We start from the raw sequence: 13,417 nt of genomic DNA, 5'->3' as shown, positions 1-13,417 counted from the left end.
GATTTTTCCCACTGCCTCAGGAATGAAAACAAGCATCATCTGAAGCCAGTGAGATTGTTTCTTGCCAAATAGGAAATAAGGAAGAATTGCTACAACTGAGTCAAAGGAGGCCTGTTTGATTTCTAGAAATCCTGTCTACAATAGGTTCCCGCAGTGTGTTAGTAAGTATCTCCGCTCCATGTGTTTATCAGTCTGAAACAATGGAGGAGGCAATGAAAATCCCCGAAGGGATAGAATGATAGCAAGCAGAATTCTTGGGGGGGGGGGGAGAGGAAGTCTTTGCAACAGCCTGGGTTGCAAATTCAATCCATTGCTATGATATCTATACTGTGCCTTGTCATTGATGAGAAAAAAAAGAGAAAAGGAAAAGAAAGAATGCATTATCCATGCATATGAATGTATCAACTACCAAAAACCAACTGGAAGGGTTCAAGGTTTTATCCCCTAGTGGTGGCTATTTCTCAATGGATTTCCACTGTTGTAAGATATATTAAGCCTTGGGGGCAAGACTTTCCTTGTCCCCCTGGTCCCCATTTTTTCTCTGCTTTTGGGGAGTGGCTGACTTGCATAGGATTTCAGGGGCAGCAAATTGATACCTGAGTGCCCTCACCTCTGTTCCAGGGTCTTGGTCCTCAGCTGCCCGTAGAAACCACCACTGGATTTCCAGGTACACTGAGGCAGAGCCACTCTGGAATGCACAAGACATCTCCACATTCTGCCCCTCAGTGGTTGTGACATTTTGAGGGAATTCAGTAAATTTGGCTGCAAAAGAAAAGCATATCTTATTGGGATTCCTCTCCCTCAATTTTCCACCACCTCTCTTTCCTTTTTCCTCCCCCACCCCCTCTTAAATTTATCTGCCTTCACTTGCAATCTGATGCCTGCTTACGTGGGAGTAAATTCCATTTAATGCACCAGGGCTTATTTACAAGTAAATATGCATAGGCTTAGGCAGGTGCTTTCTAAGCCAAGTCTGAGTTCAGTGGAGCTTACTCACAAGTAAGTATGCACAGGACTGCAGCCCTGTCTCCCTCTCCCTGCCCCTCCTTTTTTTCTGAGTCTAATTCTCATTCCTCTTTGCATCCCCATGTTTTTTCTTTTTTTCTCAGACCCTTTCCTCCCCCTCCACCCCTTTATCCCTTACAAGCATGTATAAATTGTTTAGTAAGCCTATTTTGCTAATGGACAAATTGAACACCCTTACCAGCATCTCACTGGAGTTTGCAAAGTTACAAATAATTACATGCAAATATTCTTAGGAAGGCAGTATTTCAGCATTCTAGCTTAGGGATCTAGGGCAGAACCATTTGGAAAATCATCTCAGATGATTTATTGTATTTTAAGGATGACATTATATATATACCATATTAATTATTAAACATATTGTAGACTACTCGAATGGGGTCCTGTTTGTTTGTTGCATTATGTCTTAATATTTTGAAGAAGTAGCTTGTCATGTGATTATTTATTCTCAATTTCATTTTCTTGTTTTGCTTGCAGTGTCAAGCCAAGAAGAGACTTGATCATGTTTAAGTTTAGGAGATTCACAAACAAGAAATACTTTGCCTCTGGCACTTCAGTATGGCTACCCTTTCCAGTTCCATATAGTAGAAGACATGCATGTTGACAGTCCATTTCAGGATGCCAGCATATATCTTAGTAGAAGTCATAATCATCACAACCTTCTTGATCCACTTTCTACTCATATTCAGGGCTTTAAGAATGTGATCCATTCAATCAGCTGTGTGAAACCCTCACTGACAGGATAGACAAAATAATAATAATAGAAATAATAATAATAACTAACAAGAAACACTTTCAGTTTTCAGAAAGAGTCGAATTTATCAGTTTTCCCACTTCTTTCAATTCTATGACGTTACAGGTTGATAGGGGGTAGACTGAAAAGACTGCAAAAATAATCCATGCATATGTGCTAGGTTACGCCCCGGGACTCATAGCAGTGCTATATGAGAAAAAAAGCTGCCTTTACTTTTTAAGTACTTAAATTCCAAGTAGGCATATGTGAAAATAAGCCCAGCACCACCAGTCTCCATGTGTGTTTTCTACAGCGTCTCCTTCCGCTCCCCAGCCAGCACTGTATCGCTGCTAGTGATATCTATTCACCTCATCAGCAGGGAAAGAGATCATATTTCTGCATTCTCAGTCTGTTTCCCCACCACCACTTCAGCCAGCCCTTTCTCCAGAGTTAAAACAAACAAAGCCGCGAAGAACTGCACGGTTGTGAGTGCAGCATTCGGCATGGATTCGATCTATCCATGGTGCTGAAATGATCACTGCAGCGCTCAAAGTCTTCAGCAACTGGAAGGCTTCTGCAGAGCAGGGACTACTTGGAATGCAAGAGGCGCCTTTGACAGAGTGATGGGGAGGGGGGTGTGCTTTGTAGAAACACATACTTGCAGACGAAAAGCAAGGTTTAAGAATACGGACCTCAGGGCTCCTGAAAAAATTGGGGAGGGGGGGACAACCCTATGAAAACACTGCACTATTCAAAGCAGACAAGCACATCCCTTTTTCGCAGGCGCTGTGTCTGTATGAATCTTGAAAACAAGAGTTGGAAGATACACAGTGGCATGCTATTTCCCCCACCCCACCCCACCCCCGCTCACGCACAAACATTGCATCTACTCAGCCGGGCTATGTTATGCTCATGTTGGTAGGAGATCGGTTTCATATTCACTTCGGGTGAACTTTTTTCCCCTCCAGTGGGGCGAGAATAAGGCTAAGGCAAAAAGATAGCACAACGTTTCCATTCCACATGGTTTGCCCCCTCCACAAAGATCGCCCTGTCCTGCCCACCACAGACCCTCCGGCTGCAATTTTGGCCAAACACACACACACACACACACACACACACACACACACACGGCAGCTCTTACCTTCGGAAGAAAGTCCTTGCTGAATGTATAATACCGACAAGGAAAGGAATCCAACATAAGCCCAAAAGATCCCCATTATTCCAGAGCGAGAGGGAGGGGGGGGGTCACATCGGGGTAATGCCAAGAAGACGCCCGTTCCCGCAAGGCAAGGCAGGGCAAAAGGTTTTTACAAGGCTATCGGGCGCTGGAGCCCCAGCTGCACCGCTGCCAGCATTCTCCTGGCAAGGCGGGGGGGGGGCCAAGATCGGCTTCCGACGGAGAAGGAGAGGCTGGGGGGTTCTCTGGTGTCTGGAGTCCGGATCCAGCCCTCCCCGTGGTTGGAGAGCGGGTGCTTCCCGGGCGTCTTCCTTCCTTGCTACCTGGCAGCTCCGTCAGCCCCTGCTGCTCAGGACTGCGTGTTGAGCGCCCTCCCTAAACATTCAGCCTGCTTGAAAAGTAGGGAGGGAGAAAGGAGCTTAACTGCGCTTCCAGCACTTCAACTCGCCCCCCCCCTCCCGTTCTCCTCTTCCTGGGAAAGGCTGCGTTTAACGGTGGCTCCTCGGTGGCTTCCCTCGCCCGCTGTCCATGGTGCTGAAAGACGCACGAGAGGGAAGCGACTAATGGAGATGATCACGGAGGGCAGCAGCTTTCATTGAGCTGATGGGGGGAATCTTCCGCCTCCCACCTCAGACTGAGAGGTCAATGCGGTGGTTTCGTAGACGATGGTCTCTCTCTCTCTCTCTCTCTCTCTCTCTCTCTCTCTCACCCCCACCCCGACATCTCTCTCAGGCACACATACACACAGAAGGGGAAATATTTAAGAATGAGCGAAGCTTATTCCCTCTCCCCGTTTGGTGTTGTGAATCTGTAAGCCTCAGATTTTTGAAAGCTTTGCTGTATATGCAGTCAATGTTGTTTGTTACATGGGTTCCTCATAGTCGCTTCCCACTGTAGACCAGACACCTGGATTCCAGAATACATGCTTTAGAGTAGACACAGAGAGAGAGAGAGAGAGAGTTTTATGTGCACAACAGCTAAGGTTAGAATCCAGTAATCTCTACATAGATGCCAAAGTTTAATTGGTAGGTAGAACTCAGCAGATCTCATCCCTGGACACTGTTTCTAGACCAATGCTGTATCCTAAAATTTAAGGTAAGGATAAAGAGAACATCTGAGAATGTTCCCAGTATCTCCCTTCACCTTTAAACAACTTCAAGCAACCTTTGAATCCAAGGTATTTCCAGGCAGACTTGAATACTAGCATCTCTTCTCAAATTTAAATCCCCACAAATAGATGCACTTTGAATCAGAGGAGAGGGAAAGGGGAGACACGTTTGGACTACCCTGTGACTATGCTAATTGTGGCTCAAAAAGCTGGTTAAAGTGTGTGTTGAAGGGTAATTAGCTTCTTTCATCTGATGTTACATATTTGTATTTTTCCCAACATGGTTAAGAAAAAAATAATTTATAGCGTCTATGTGATTTACTGATTTGTAAGCGCAGAGGAAGCCTTAGGGACAAGTTCATGGGTGAAATTCATTATGCTGTTAAATTAAACTTCTTTCTAATTTATAAGTGTATTTTTTATCACTTAGCAATAGAAATACTGTAAAACAATAACACATACACAAGCTCTCCTTATTCCTGACCCCAGCTTAAGAAAGTTGCCATAACTAGGAACTAGCTGAGGCTCGCCCTTCAATTTAGAGGTGGTAAAATGGCCGTCTGCATGCATTTGAAGGGCTGCACATAGATGAAGGTTAACAGTTATTTCCTGTTGCTCCAGTCAGGGATGATGGGGATTGCAGTCCATCAACATTGGTTGACCCATGATTGGCAAAGGGAAGGATAGAAACAGACACGTTCAAATGACAAGTGTAGCCAAAGTGGCCTATGAAATAGGAGCCCATGCCACCTGGACAGGAGGACAATGGTTTGGCTATGGAATCAATTCTGGCTCACAGTACTGACTTTGCCTTCACTGCTTCTTCTCCGGTGCTGTGCTGCAGCATATTTCTCAGCTCAGTAGATGAGAGTCAAAACCACCTTATGGCATGAAGCCAGTTTGGTGTAGTGGTTCAAGTACTGGACGAAGACCTGGCAGGCAAGGGTTCAAATCCCTATTAAGCCACAAAGCTCTCTGAGTTACCGCGGGCCAGTCACCCACTTTCGGCTTAACATATCCTCACAGGGTTGTTGTGAGGATAAATGTGAGGATAAGCCTTGAGCTCCTACTGCTACAGAGGGCAGGTCTAGGATATAATGGACTAAAAATATTGGAGGGCAGATTTTTGTTGAATTTGAAGAGAAATGTCTTGATGGGTAAAAGCAGTTCTGCAATAGGAGCTATAGCTTAGGGAAGTGGTGGGTTTGCTTGCTTGCTGGAGGTGTTGCACAACCATGTGTATTGAAGATGCTTCTTTATGGATTTTCTGCACTGAGCAACCCGTTGAACAAATAATAATTCCAATAACTGTAGAATTATTATTTTCAGAGTAATTGTGTTAAAGCTACTGCTCTCTGTTCTTCCCACAGAGGGTAAATCTTACCCATCACATAATCAGCATAATCACACAATCAGCATTGTGACCTATGTTTCCTTAACCATTCAGCAGCATCAGTAATAACCCGTCACACATAACAACAGTGTTTGAATTATGATTGGGGGGCTGGGTGGAGGGCTTAATGAACCCACAATATCTAATATGCACACCCAATTTAGCCCTGCTCCTCATAAGCTACTCTCCTATCCTGCTTAACCTACTGGTTAAGAGTAAAAGGCTGGTGTGGAGGGAGGGAGAAGGTTGCAATTTGAGCACTATTATAATGAGGTCAATGAGATATTGAGAACAATTTGTAGTTTTTCTACTAAGCATGCTGCGTCTTCTGATACAATGGCTTTTTTGCCTACACAGTGATAAAGCCAACTGCTGACTACAGTTTCCTATTCAGTTACCTGGTTGCAAAGCAAAGCACATTTCCAAAGCAGATGGTAGCTTGTACATGACATGTGGGGGCTGGGAGAGGACCCTGTGCTTTACTTGAGGCTTACACAACTTGTAACCTACTAGCCTGAACTCAGCTCACCAGCTGTTTGGTCATCCAGGGACTTGACAAACCTGCTTGTGCTATCTATAGACTATAAAACAGAACAAGAGGGCTGTTCAGCACTTAACAGGCCACAATGCATGGCCTTTGTTTGACTTAGTAAGTCACTCGTCAAATAGACCTGGTGTTTTAGAATAGGAGCAAAGAACCCTTATGGCCCACTGGGCCAGATTTTTATATCTTCCCACTCCACAGGCCAATTGGTCAGGTCAATTTGGCCACCTGCATGTTAAAAATCTGATGTCATAATGACATTAGGTGATTGGCAGGAAGGTGGTCCTACCCACTGGTCAAAGATAGCAACCTAGCAGGACTGAACTCCCTGCAGGTCAACTGTTGCATGGGGAGTTCAGTCCTGCTTTATGCAGTTATTGGCTTCATGCACTGATTCACCACCGGGAACTAGAACATGGAGCTCAATTGAACTGGATGGAACCTGCCCATGAGCTGCTCAATTCTGCAAGGATTAGCTGTGTGTGCTAGTTTTCGGTGGGGAATTAGGATGTGCAGCCAAACCAATCAGGATTGAACACCCCTTTTCACGTCTTGCACCCACCCTTGAGTTGATAGCACCTGATTGACAAGTAGGCATGATTTTTTTTGATTTTTTGATTTTTATTTTTTTCAGAGCTGGGAATGGAATATTTATATTAAATATTTATTAAAGTTTTACAAAGACATAAATACAAAAATACATGAAAAAAATATAAATAAAAATACAACATACAAAAGACCAAAAAAAGGCAAAAATTAAAAACAAATCCGTTTTTTTATAATTTTAAACTCATTTGCTTCTTTCCTTGACCTCCTCTCACCTCCCCTTTTTGTAATCCCATTTACATAATCAAATCAGCAAATCCTTGCCCTCTTTCATTTATCTTAACTCTATATCTTAACATATTATAACTCTATATTTCCATCCATTATCAATTCATTTTTGCATATTCTTAATAACTTTGTTGCTAATGCCACTTATTTTCAATCCAACATCATTTTAACATTCTTTATTTTACAGTGTTTCTGCAAATAGTCTTTAAATTTCTTCCAGTCTTCTTCCACCAGCTCTTCTCCTAGGTCTCGGATTCTGCCAGTCATTTCCGCCAATTCCATATAGTCCATCACCTTCATCTGCCACTCTTCCAGAGTGGGTAGATCTTGTGTCTTCCAATACTTTGCAATAAGTATTCTTGCTGCTGTTGTTGCATACATGAAAAAAGCTCTATCCTTCTTTGGCACCAATTGGCCGACTATGCCCAGGAGGAAGGTTTCTTCAGGAAGGTATATTTAAATACCTTTTTCATTTCATTATAGATCATCTCCCAGAAAGCCTTAATCTTTGGGCATGTCCACCAAAGGTGAAAGAATGTACCTTCATTTTCTTTACATTTCCAACATTTGTTGTCGGGCAAATGATATATTTTTGCAAGCTTGACTGGTGTCATGTACCACCTGTATATCATTTTCATAATATTATCTCTCAAGGTATTACATGCCGTAAATTTCATACCGGTGGTCCACAACTGTTCCCAGTCAGCAAACATAATGTTATGACCAATGTCTTGTGCCCATTTAATCATAGCAGATTTAACCGTTTCATCCTGCGTATTCCATTTTAACAGCAAGTTATACATTCTTGAAAGTATCTTAGTTTTGGGATCTAACAGTTCTGTTTCCAATTTTGATTTTTACACCTGGAAGCCAATTTTTTTGTCCAAATTATAGGCCTCTCTTATTTGATAATAACGAAGCCAATCTCACACTTTATCTTTTAATTTCTCAAAACTTTTTTTTTTAATGGCCTTAAGGGCCTAGCTGGAATTTCTGGTAAGCCAGGACTGGCCCACTGACTGGAGGTTCTCCACCCCTGTGTTAGAACAGTATGCAGTGGTACTGTGGCAAATTTTGACATCCTCTATATTCAGTCCCTCAAGAAGGCTGCCGTGTTGCTCCACATGCTCCCAAGCAGCAACAGTCCATAGCACAATACCTCATTTATTGTGGCCAGCTGACAGTCATAGTATGCCAGAATTTGAGTGGGGAGATCTGGGTTCACATCCCTGATCAGCCATGGGGCAAGATGGCAGTCCTTATGCTTAGTTACCAGGAGAGTTGTTGACACCTGTTTGTCCTGAGATACAATGGAAGACTGTGTTATCGGTGGTAGAGTCAAACCGTTGGAGAGTAACAGTGCCTACCAATATAGGAGAGACATCTTTTGTAGCAGCTGGGGCAGATGTACTGCTGCAGATGCAACACGGTGTTTCTTCCCTCCACACTCCTCCCAGCAGTCATTCCTCCTCTTGTCACTGCTGTGGATGCACAACCTGATTGTCTGTCTCCAGGCCTGGGATTCCTACACGGCACAGTTAATATTGGCAGCCTTTTTTTTATAAGATATTTATTAAAGTTTTAAATATTAATACAATATTAAATATTAATACAATAAAAAAGAAATCAAAAATAAAAAAGAAAAATATAACAAAAATACAAAAACAGAAAATACTTAAAAACACACCAAGTTTCAATAATTTATTTTTCATTAACTTATTTCCCAGACCTCCTCGTACCTCCCTTCTTTGTATTCCAATTCAATTGTTAGTTCAGCAAATCCTTATCAATAAGTTTTAACCTGCTTCTAAACCTTTTTTCCATATTCTCTTAAAACATTACAGCTGGAAACTGCTTAATTTCTATCTGACATCATTCTAACATTCATTAATTTTGTAATATTTCTGTAGATAATCCTTGAATTTCTTCCAATCTTCTTCCGCTGACTCTTCTCCCTGGGCTCGGATTCTGCCGGTCATTTCTGCCAGTCCCATATAGTCTATCACCTTCATCTGCGATTCTTCCAGAGTGGGTAGATCCTGTGTCTTCCAGTACTTCGCAATAAGTATTCTGTTAATATTGGCAGCCTTACCACCATCTGCATTCTTTGTAATGCAGAGCTGGTGTCTGAAGCCAGCTCTTTGGGGATCCTGCCATCTTCCATTCCATGTACATGACCAAGCCAGTAAGCTCCACTGAACTCAGGTTCATACCCTCTTAAAATGTGTGGAATGTGATTAGTAGTTAAGCACTCACCACTCAACCTGTAGGGCTGTGCATAGAAACCTACAACACTAGCAGGAAAATGCTGACTCAGAGCCACAGAACTATACACCAGTATCAGTTTGTTTGTTTCCTTAAACGTTTTTCCTAGAATCACAGAATTGTAGAGTTAGAAGGTGCTATGAGTATCACCTAGTCCAACCCCTTACAATGCAGCAACCCTACCCACCACGAGTGCCAACTTCAATAAAATATATATATATGGGGAGGCAGGTAAGCCCCACCCAACATAACTGATCACATGATGCAGTGCACACATTATTTGAATGGCAATGTGACTTTGGGGGCCCTGACCCCCTCAAATATTTTAGGGAGCAGGCCAAAGACCCTTTGGCCCCTAGGAGTTGGTTTCTATGCTGCCCACAGCCTTACTTGGATGGACTCAAACCACCTACTTTCTGGTTAACAGCCAGATGATGATAACAACAACAACAACAACAACAACAACAACAACAATTTATTATTTATACCCTGCCCATCTGGCTGGGTTTCCCCGGCCACTATGGGCGGCTTCCAAGAAAATATTAAAATACAATAGTCGTTCAAACTTTAAAAGCTTCCCTAAACAGGACTGCCTTCAGATGTCTTCTAAAAGTCTGGTAGTTGTTTTTCTCTTTGACATCTGGTGGGAGTGCGTTCCACAGGGTGGGTGCCACTACCGAGAAGACCCTCTGCCTGGTTCCCTGTAACTTGGCTTCTTGCAGTGAGGGAACTGCCAGAAGGCCCTCGGCGCTGGACCTCAGTGTCTGGGCAGAATGATGGGGGTGGAGACGCTCCTTCATGTATACTGGCTGAGGCCTTTTGGGGCTTTAAAGGTCAGCACCAACACTTTGCATTGTGCTCGAAAACATAGTGGGAGACTGGTGTTATGTGGTCTTGGTGGCCGCTCCCAGTCACCAGTCTAGCTGCCGCATTCTGGATTAGTTGTAGTTTCCGGGTCACCTTCAAAGGTAGCCCCACGTAGAGCACATTGCAGTAGTCCAAGCAAGAGATAACCAGAGCATGCACCACTCTGGCGAGACAGTCCATGGGCAGATAGGGTCTCGGCCTGCATACCAGATGGAGCTGGTAAACAGCTGCCCTGGACACAGAATTGACCTGCGCCTCCATGGACATTAACAGAGCATACTGTATGCTGAAACCACAGCAAACACCAATGCACAAAACATGGGAGAGGCAGTTAATTTTCTTTTGCCAGAGTCTATACAAGACTTTCCCTAATCGTGTCACACTTCAGCTGCTTACTGAACTCCAGTGTCTGATACTGGAAAAAGTCACACTGCCCAGTTTTAGTACAACCTCCCTCAAGTGGCACGTTTAGGGAATCTGATGAATGCAGCTTCCTTGTGATGCCTCAGCATGCTGGCATAATTATTCCACCGGCTTTGCTTCGTTATATTCCCTGCCATGTGTTGCTTTTCATCATCTTAAATGTTATCACCATACAGTTAGGAATATTAAACAATGATAGATAAGTATCTTTTATTTGGTTACACAGCTTGAACTGACACACTCTAGTCTCATTTCACAGGTCTCAGATTCTAATCTATCTTTGAAAAGAGGGCTGGGGAAAGAATTCTGCAAGTGCTATTAAAGAAATAATTTCTTGGTCTAGATTGGTAAGGGTTGAAGGCCGTGTTTGAAATAACCAGAAGCTTGAAGTCATTTGGCTGGATGGTCCAAATCAAATGTGAAATCAGTTCCCACCTATACTGTTCATTGCCATTCTGTTTTTTTCTTCTTGCCTCGGGGCTCATTATCCCTTAGTTTATCTAAGAACAACTTCCAATTCTTATTCCACAATGTTTCTCTGTGAAAGAATTTAGTCTAGCCAGACTTACAACTTATTCCCCCCTCAAAGAGTGATTTCAATATTCATACATCTCTGCTCTCTCAGTAGTTGGAATGTCTATGAACATTCTCTGCCGTCATAGCAGCTCAGCCAATCAGAGGCTTCACATTCAAAAGTGGAGAGAAAGTTGGATTCTTACAAACTCACAAGTCCTACCTTCCAATGCCAATTATCAGTGTTCAGCTACAAGAACAATCATTGCTGAATGCCAGATGAACTAAGAGCCTAGCCAGCAGTGATAGGAGTCCCAGGGTAGAGAAGATGGCAGAGGAATGCCTACAACAGGGCATCACAAGAGACAAAGAAGGTAGCAGGCAGCAACAGCAGCAGCAAATCAAGTCAGTCATCCCAGCTTAACATACAAGATTAGAGAGGGCATTGGGTGACAAGGCCGTTTGTGTGTACTACAAGTTAATACTGTCTCCATGGAGCAGTAGTTAGAAACCCCAAAGGGTTTTGGAGCAAGGAATTGCAGTTTCCTCCAGCCCACACCTTTTCCCCAATGCCAAAAGCTGGGGAGTTCAAAGGATTTAGTAAGTAGTCTTCAATTGCCACTAGGGAACTGATGCAACAAAATCCATTCCCTGTTGATGATGATGATGATGATGATGATGATGATGATGATGTGTGTGTGTGTGTGTGTGTGTGTGTGTGTGTGTGTTTCTCAGGAGTCATTATGACTTGAGAGAGAGGCAGTGGCGGATGTTGAGAAAGGGCTGTAAATGGATAGGGAGAGGGGAAGAGGGAGAGACCTTATTTATAGCAGAAAGTCAGCCTCTTTAATGGGTCCAAGGAAGATCACTCACAAGAAAGGGAGGCAGGGCAAATGGTATACGTCTGAGTACCCACTCCAAGAACTGTCATTGTCAGAGGAGGATGAAGAGGTGACAGAAATTCTGGCAAAGGGCAAGAATAGGCCTTCTTCTCTCCCTGATGCCTTCATCAGACCTATCCAACACTGCTCTGGTGAGGAACCAAAACATAGCAACCTGCTGCTGTAGTGCTACCCAGGGGAACTGAAACTGAAAAGAGAAAAAAAGAGTCACAAATGGGTGATCGAAGGGCCCAGCTGATCCAGTATCCTTCTCCTTCTCTGAATCACAGAATCATAGAATTGTAGAGTTGGAAGGACACCAAATATCATCTAGTCCAACTCCTGCAATGCAGGAATCTCAGCTAAAGCATCCATACCAGATGGCTTTCCAACCTTTGCTTAAAAGCCCCAAAGGAAGGCGAGTCCACAAGTTCCTGAGGGAATCTGTTCCACTGTTGAACAGTTCTTGCTGTCAGAAAGTTCTTTCTTATGTTTAGTTGGAAACTCTTTCCTTTTCTTTCAAATATTTTAATTAGTTTTTTTAACATATCATTTTCAAGACTAATTAAACATACTTTTTATATCGTATACAATTTTTTTATGACTTCCATCAATCGCATCTGAAAATTTTCCAATCTTTTCACTTAATTTACATTTCTTACTTTCACTATTACATTTAAGTCTCATAACTAATATCTCTCTTCTTTCTCTTCATTGCAATATTTCATATATTTCTCCTTACAAAACTTCTTGTGGTCCTAGTAGCGTAATTTGTTGATTACAGTTGCTCTTCAAATAATTTGTATATTTCTTCCAATCTTCTGTAAATCTCTGGTCCCACAGGTTTCGAATCCTTCCTGTCATTTTATCCAATTCTGCGTAGTCCATTAATTTTATCTGCCATTCTTATTTCGTCTGTATTTCTTCTTGTTTCCATTTCTGGGCTAACAACACTCTTGCCGTGGAAACTCATTTCTTACAAGTTGAAGCCATTGGTTTGAGTCCTACGCTCCAGAGCAGGAGAGAGCAAGCTTGCTCCATCTGTCATGTGACAGTCCTTTAGACATTTGAAGATGACTATCATATCTCCTCTCAGTCTCCTCTCTTCCAGGCTAAACATACCCAACTCCCTCAACTGTTCCTGATAAGGCATGGTTTCCAGACCCTTAATCATCTTGGTTGCCCTCTTCTGCGTAGTTTCCAGCTTGTCAATATTCTCCTTAAATTGTGGTGCTTGAATCGAAAGTGGGGCTTAGGACAACGTATGCTTAAGGGACCCCATAAAACTAACACTCACTGAACATCCCTATAAAATGTTTTTTATTCCTATCACCACCCCTTTCAACAGTTTTGTGTTCCTTTTTTCCCTTTTAATACCTTGTAAACTCTGATATCTGTAAAGACAATTTTATTTTTAATTGCTTTTTGTGCCTAGGGTCTTTGTACGCGTGACCTACTCGTGACACTGCCTAACTGGGATGATATCAGCAAACATGCAGTCTTGCACTCAGAGTGAAAAATTGTGCCTTTTGCAGCATTAGTATAAATTCCACCTGGAAAATCAAGGTACAGGATGCCAATACAAAGACCTTTACAGAAATTCAGTTCTGGAGTTGCTCAGCCTTCATATGGAATTCTTGCTATAGGATACAAAGA

The 13,417-nt window shown here is 42.7% G+C and overlaps 1 protein-coding gene across 3 annotated transcripts in view; it reads right to left on the bottom strand.

Moving 5' to 3' along the window:
* VSTM2A (V-set and transmembrane domain containing 2A) overlaps positions 1–3,652 on the bottom strand; it is a 36,069-nt gene extending 32,417 nt beyond the window's left edge. The window contains exons 1-2 of one of the 3 annotated variants that reach the window (XM_081836379.1): positions 2,898–3,652; positions 611–762 (exon numbers count right to left, since the gene is read on the bottom strand). In XM_081836379.1, the coding sequence (XP_081692505.1) occupies positions 611–762; positions 2,898–2,973 (228 nt within the window). In that variant the 5' untranslated portion in view covers positions 2,974–3,652. The remainder of the gene's footprint in view (positions 1–610; positions 763–2,897) is intronic. The other 2 variants (XM_081836378.1, XM_081836377.1) reach the window with 2 other exon arrangements.
* Between the last annotated feature and the right edge of the window lie 9,765 nt (positions 3,653–13,417).

The sequence above is a fragment of the Podarcis erhardii genome, assembly GCF_964252035.2.
Source record: "Podarcis erhardii genome assembly, chromosome: 13".
Classification (NCBI taxonomy): domain Eukaryota; kingdom Metazoa; phylum Chordata; class Lepidosauria; order Squamata; family Lacertidae; genus Podarcis; species Podarcis erhardii.
Note: the sequence above shows the minus strand (reverse complement) of the source record. Positions and strands in the feature narration are given on the sequence as shown.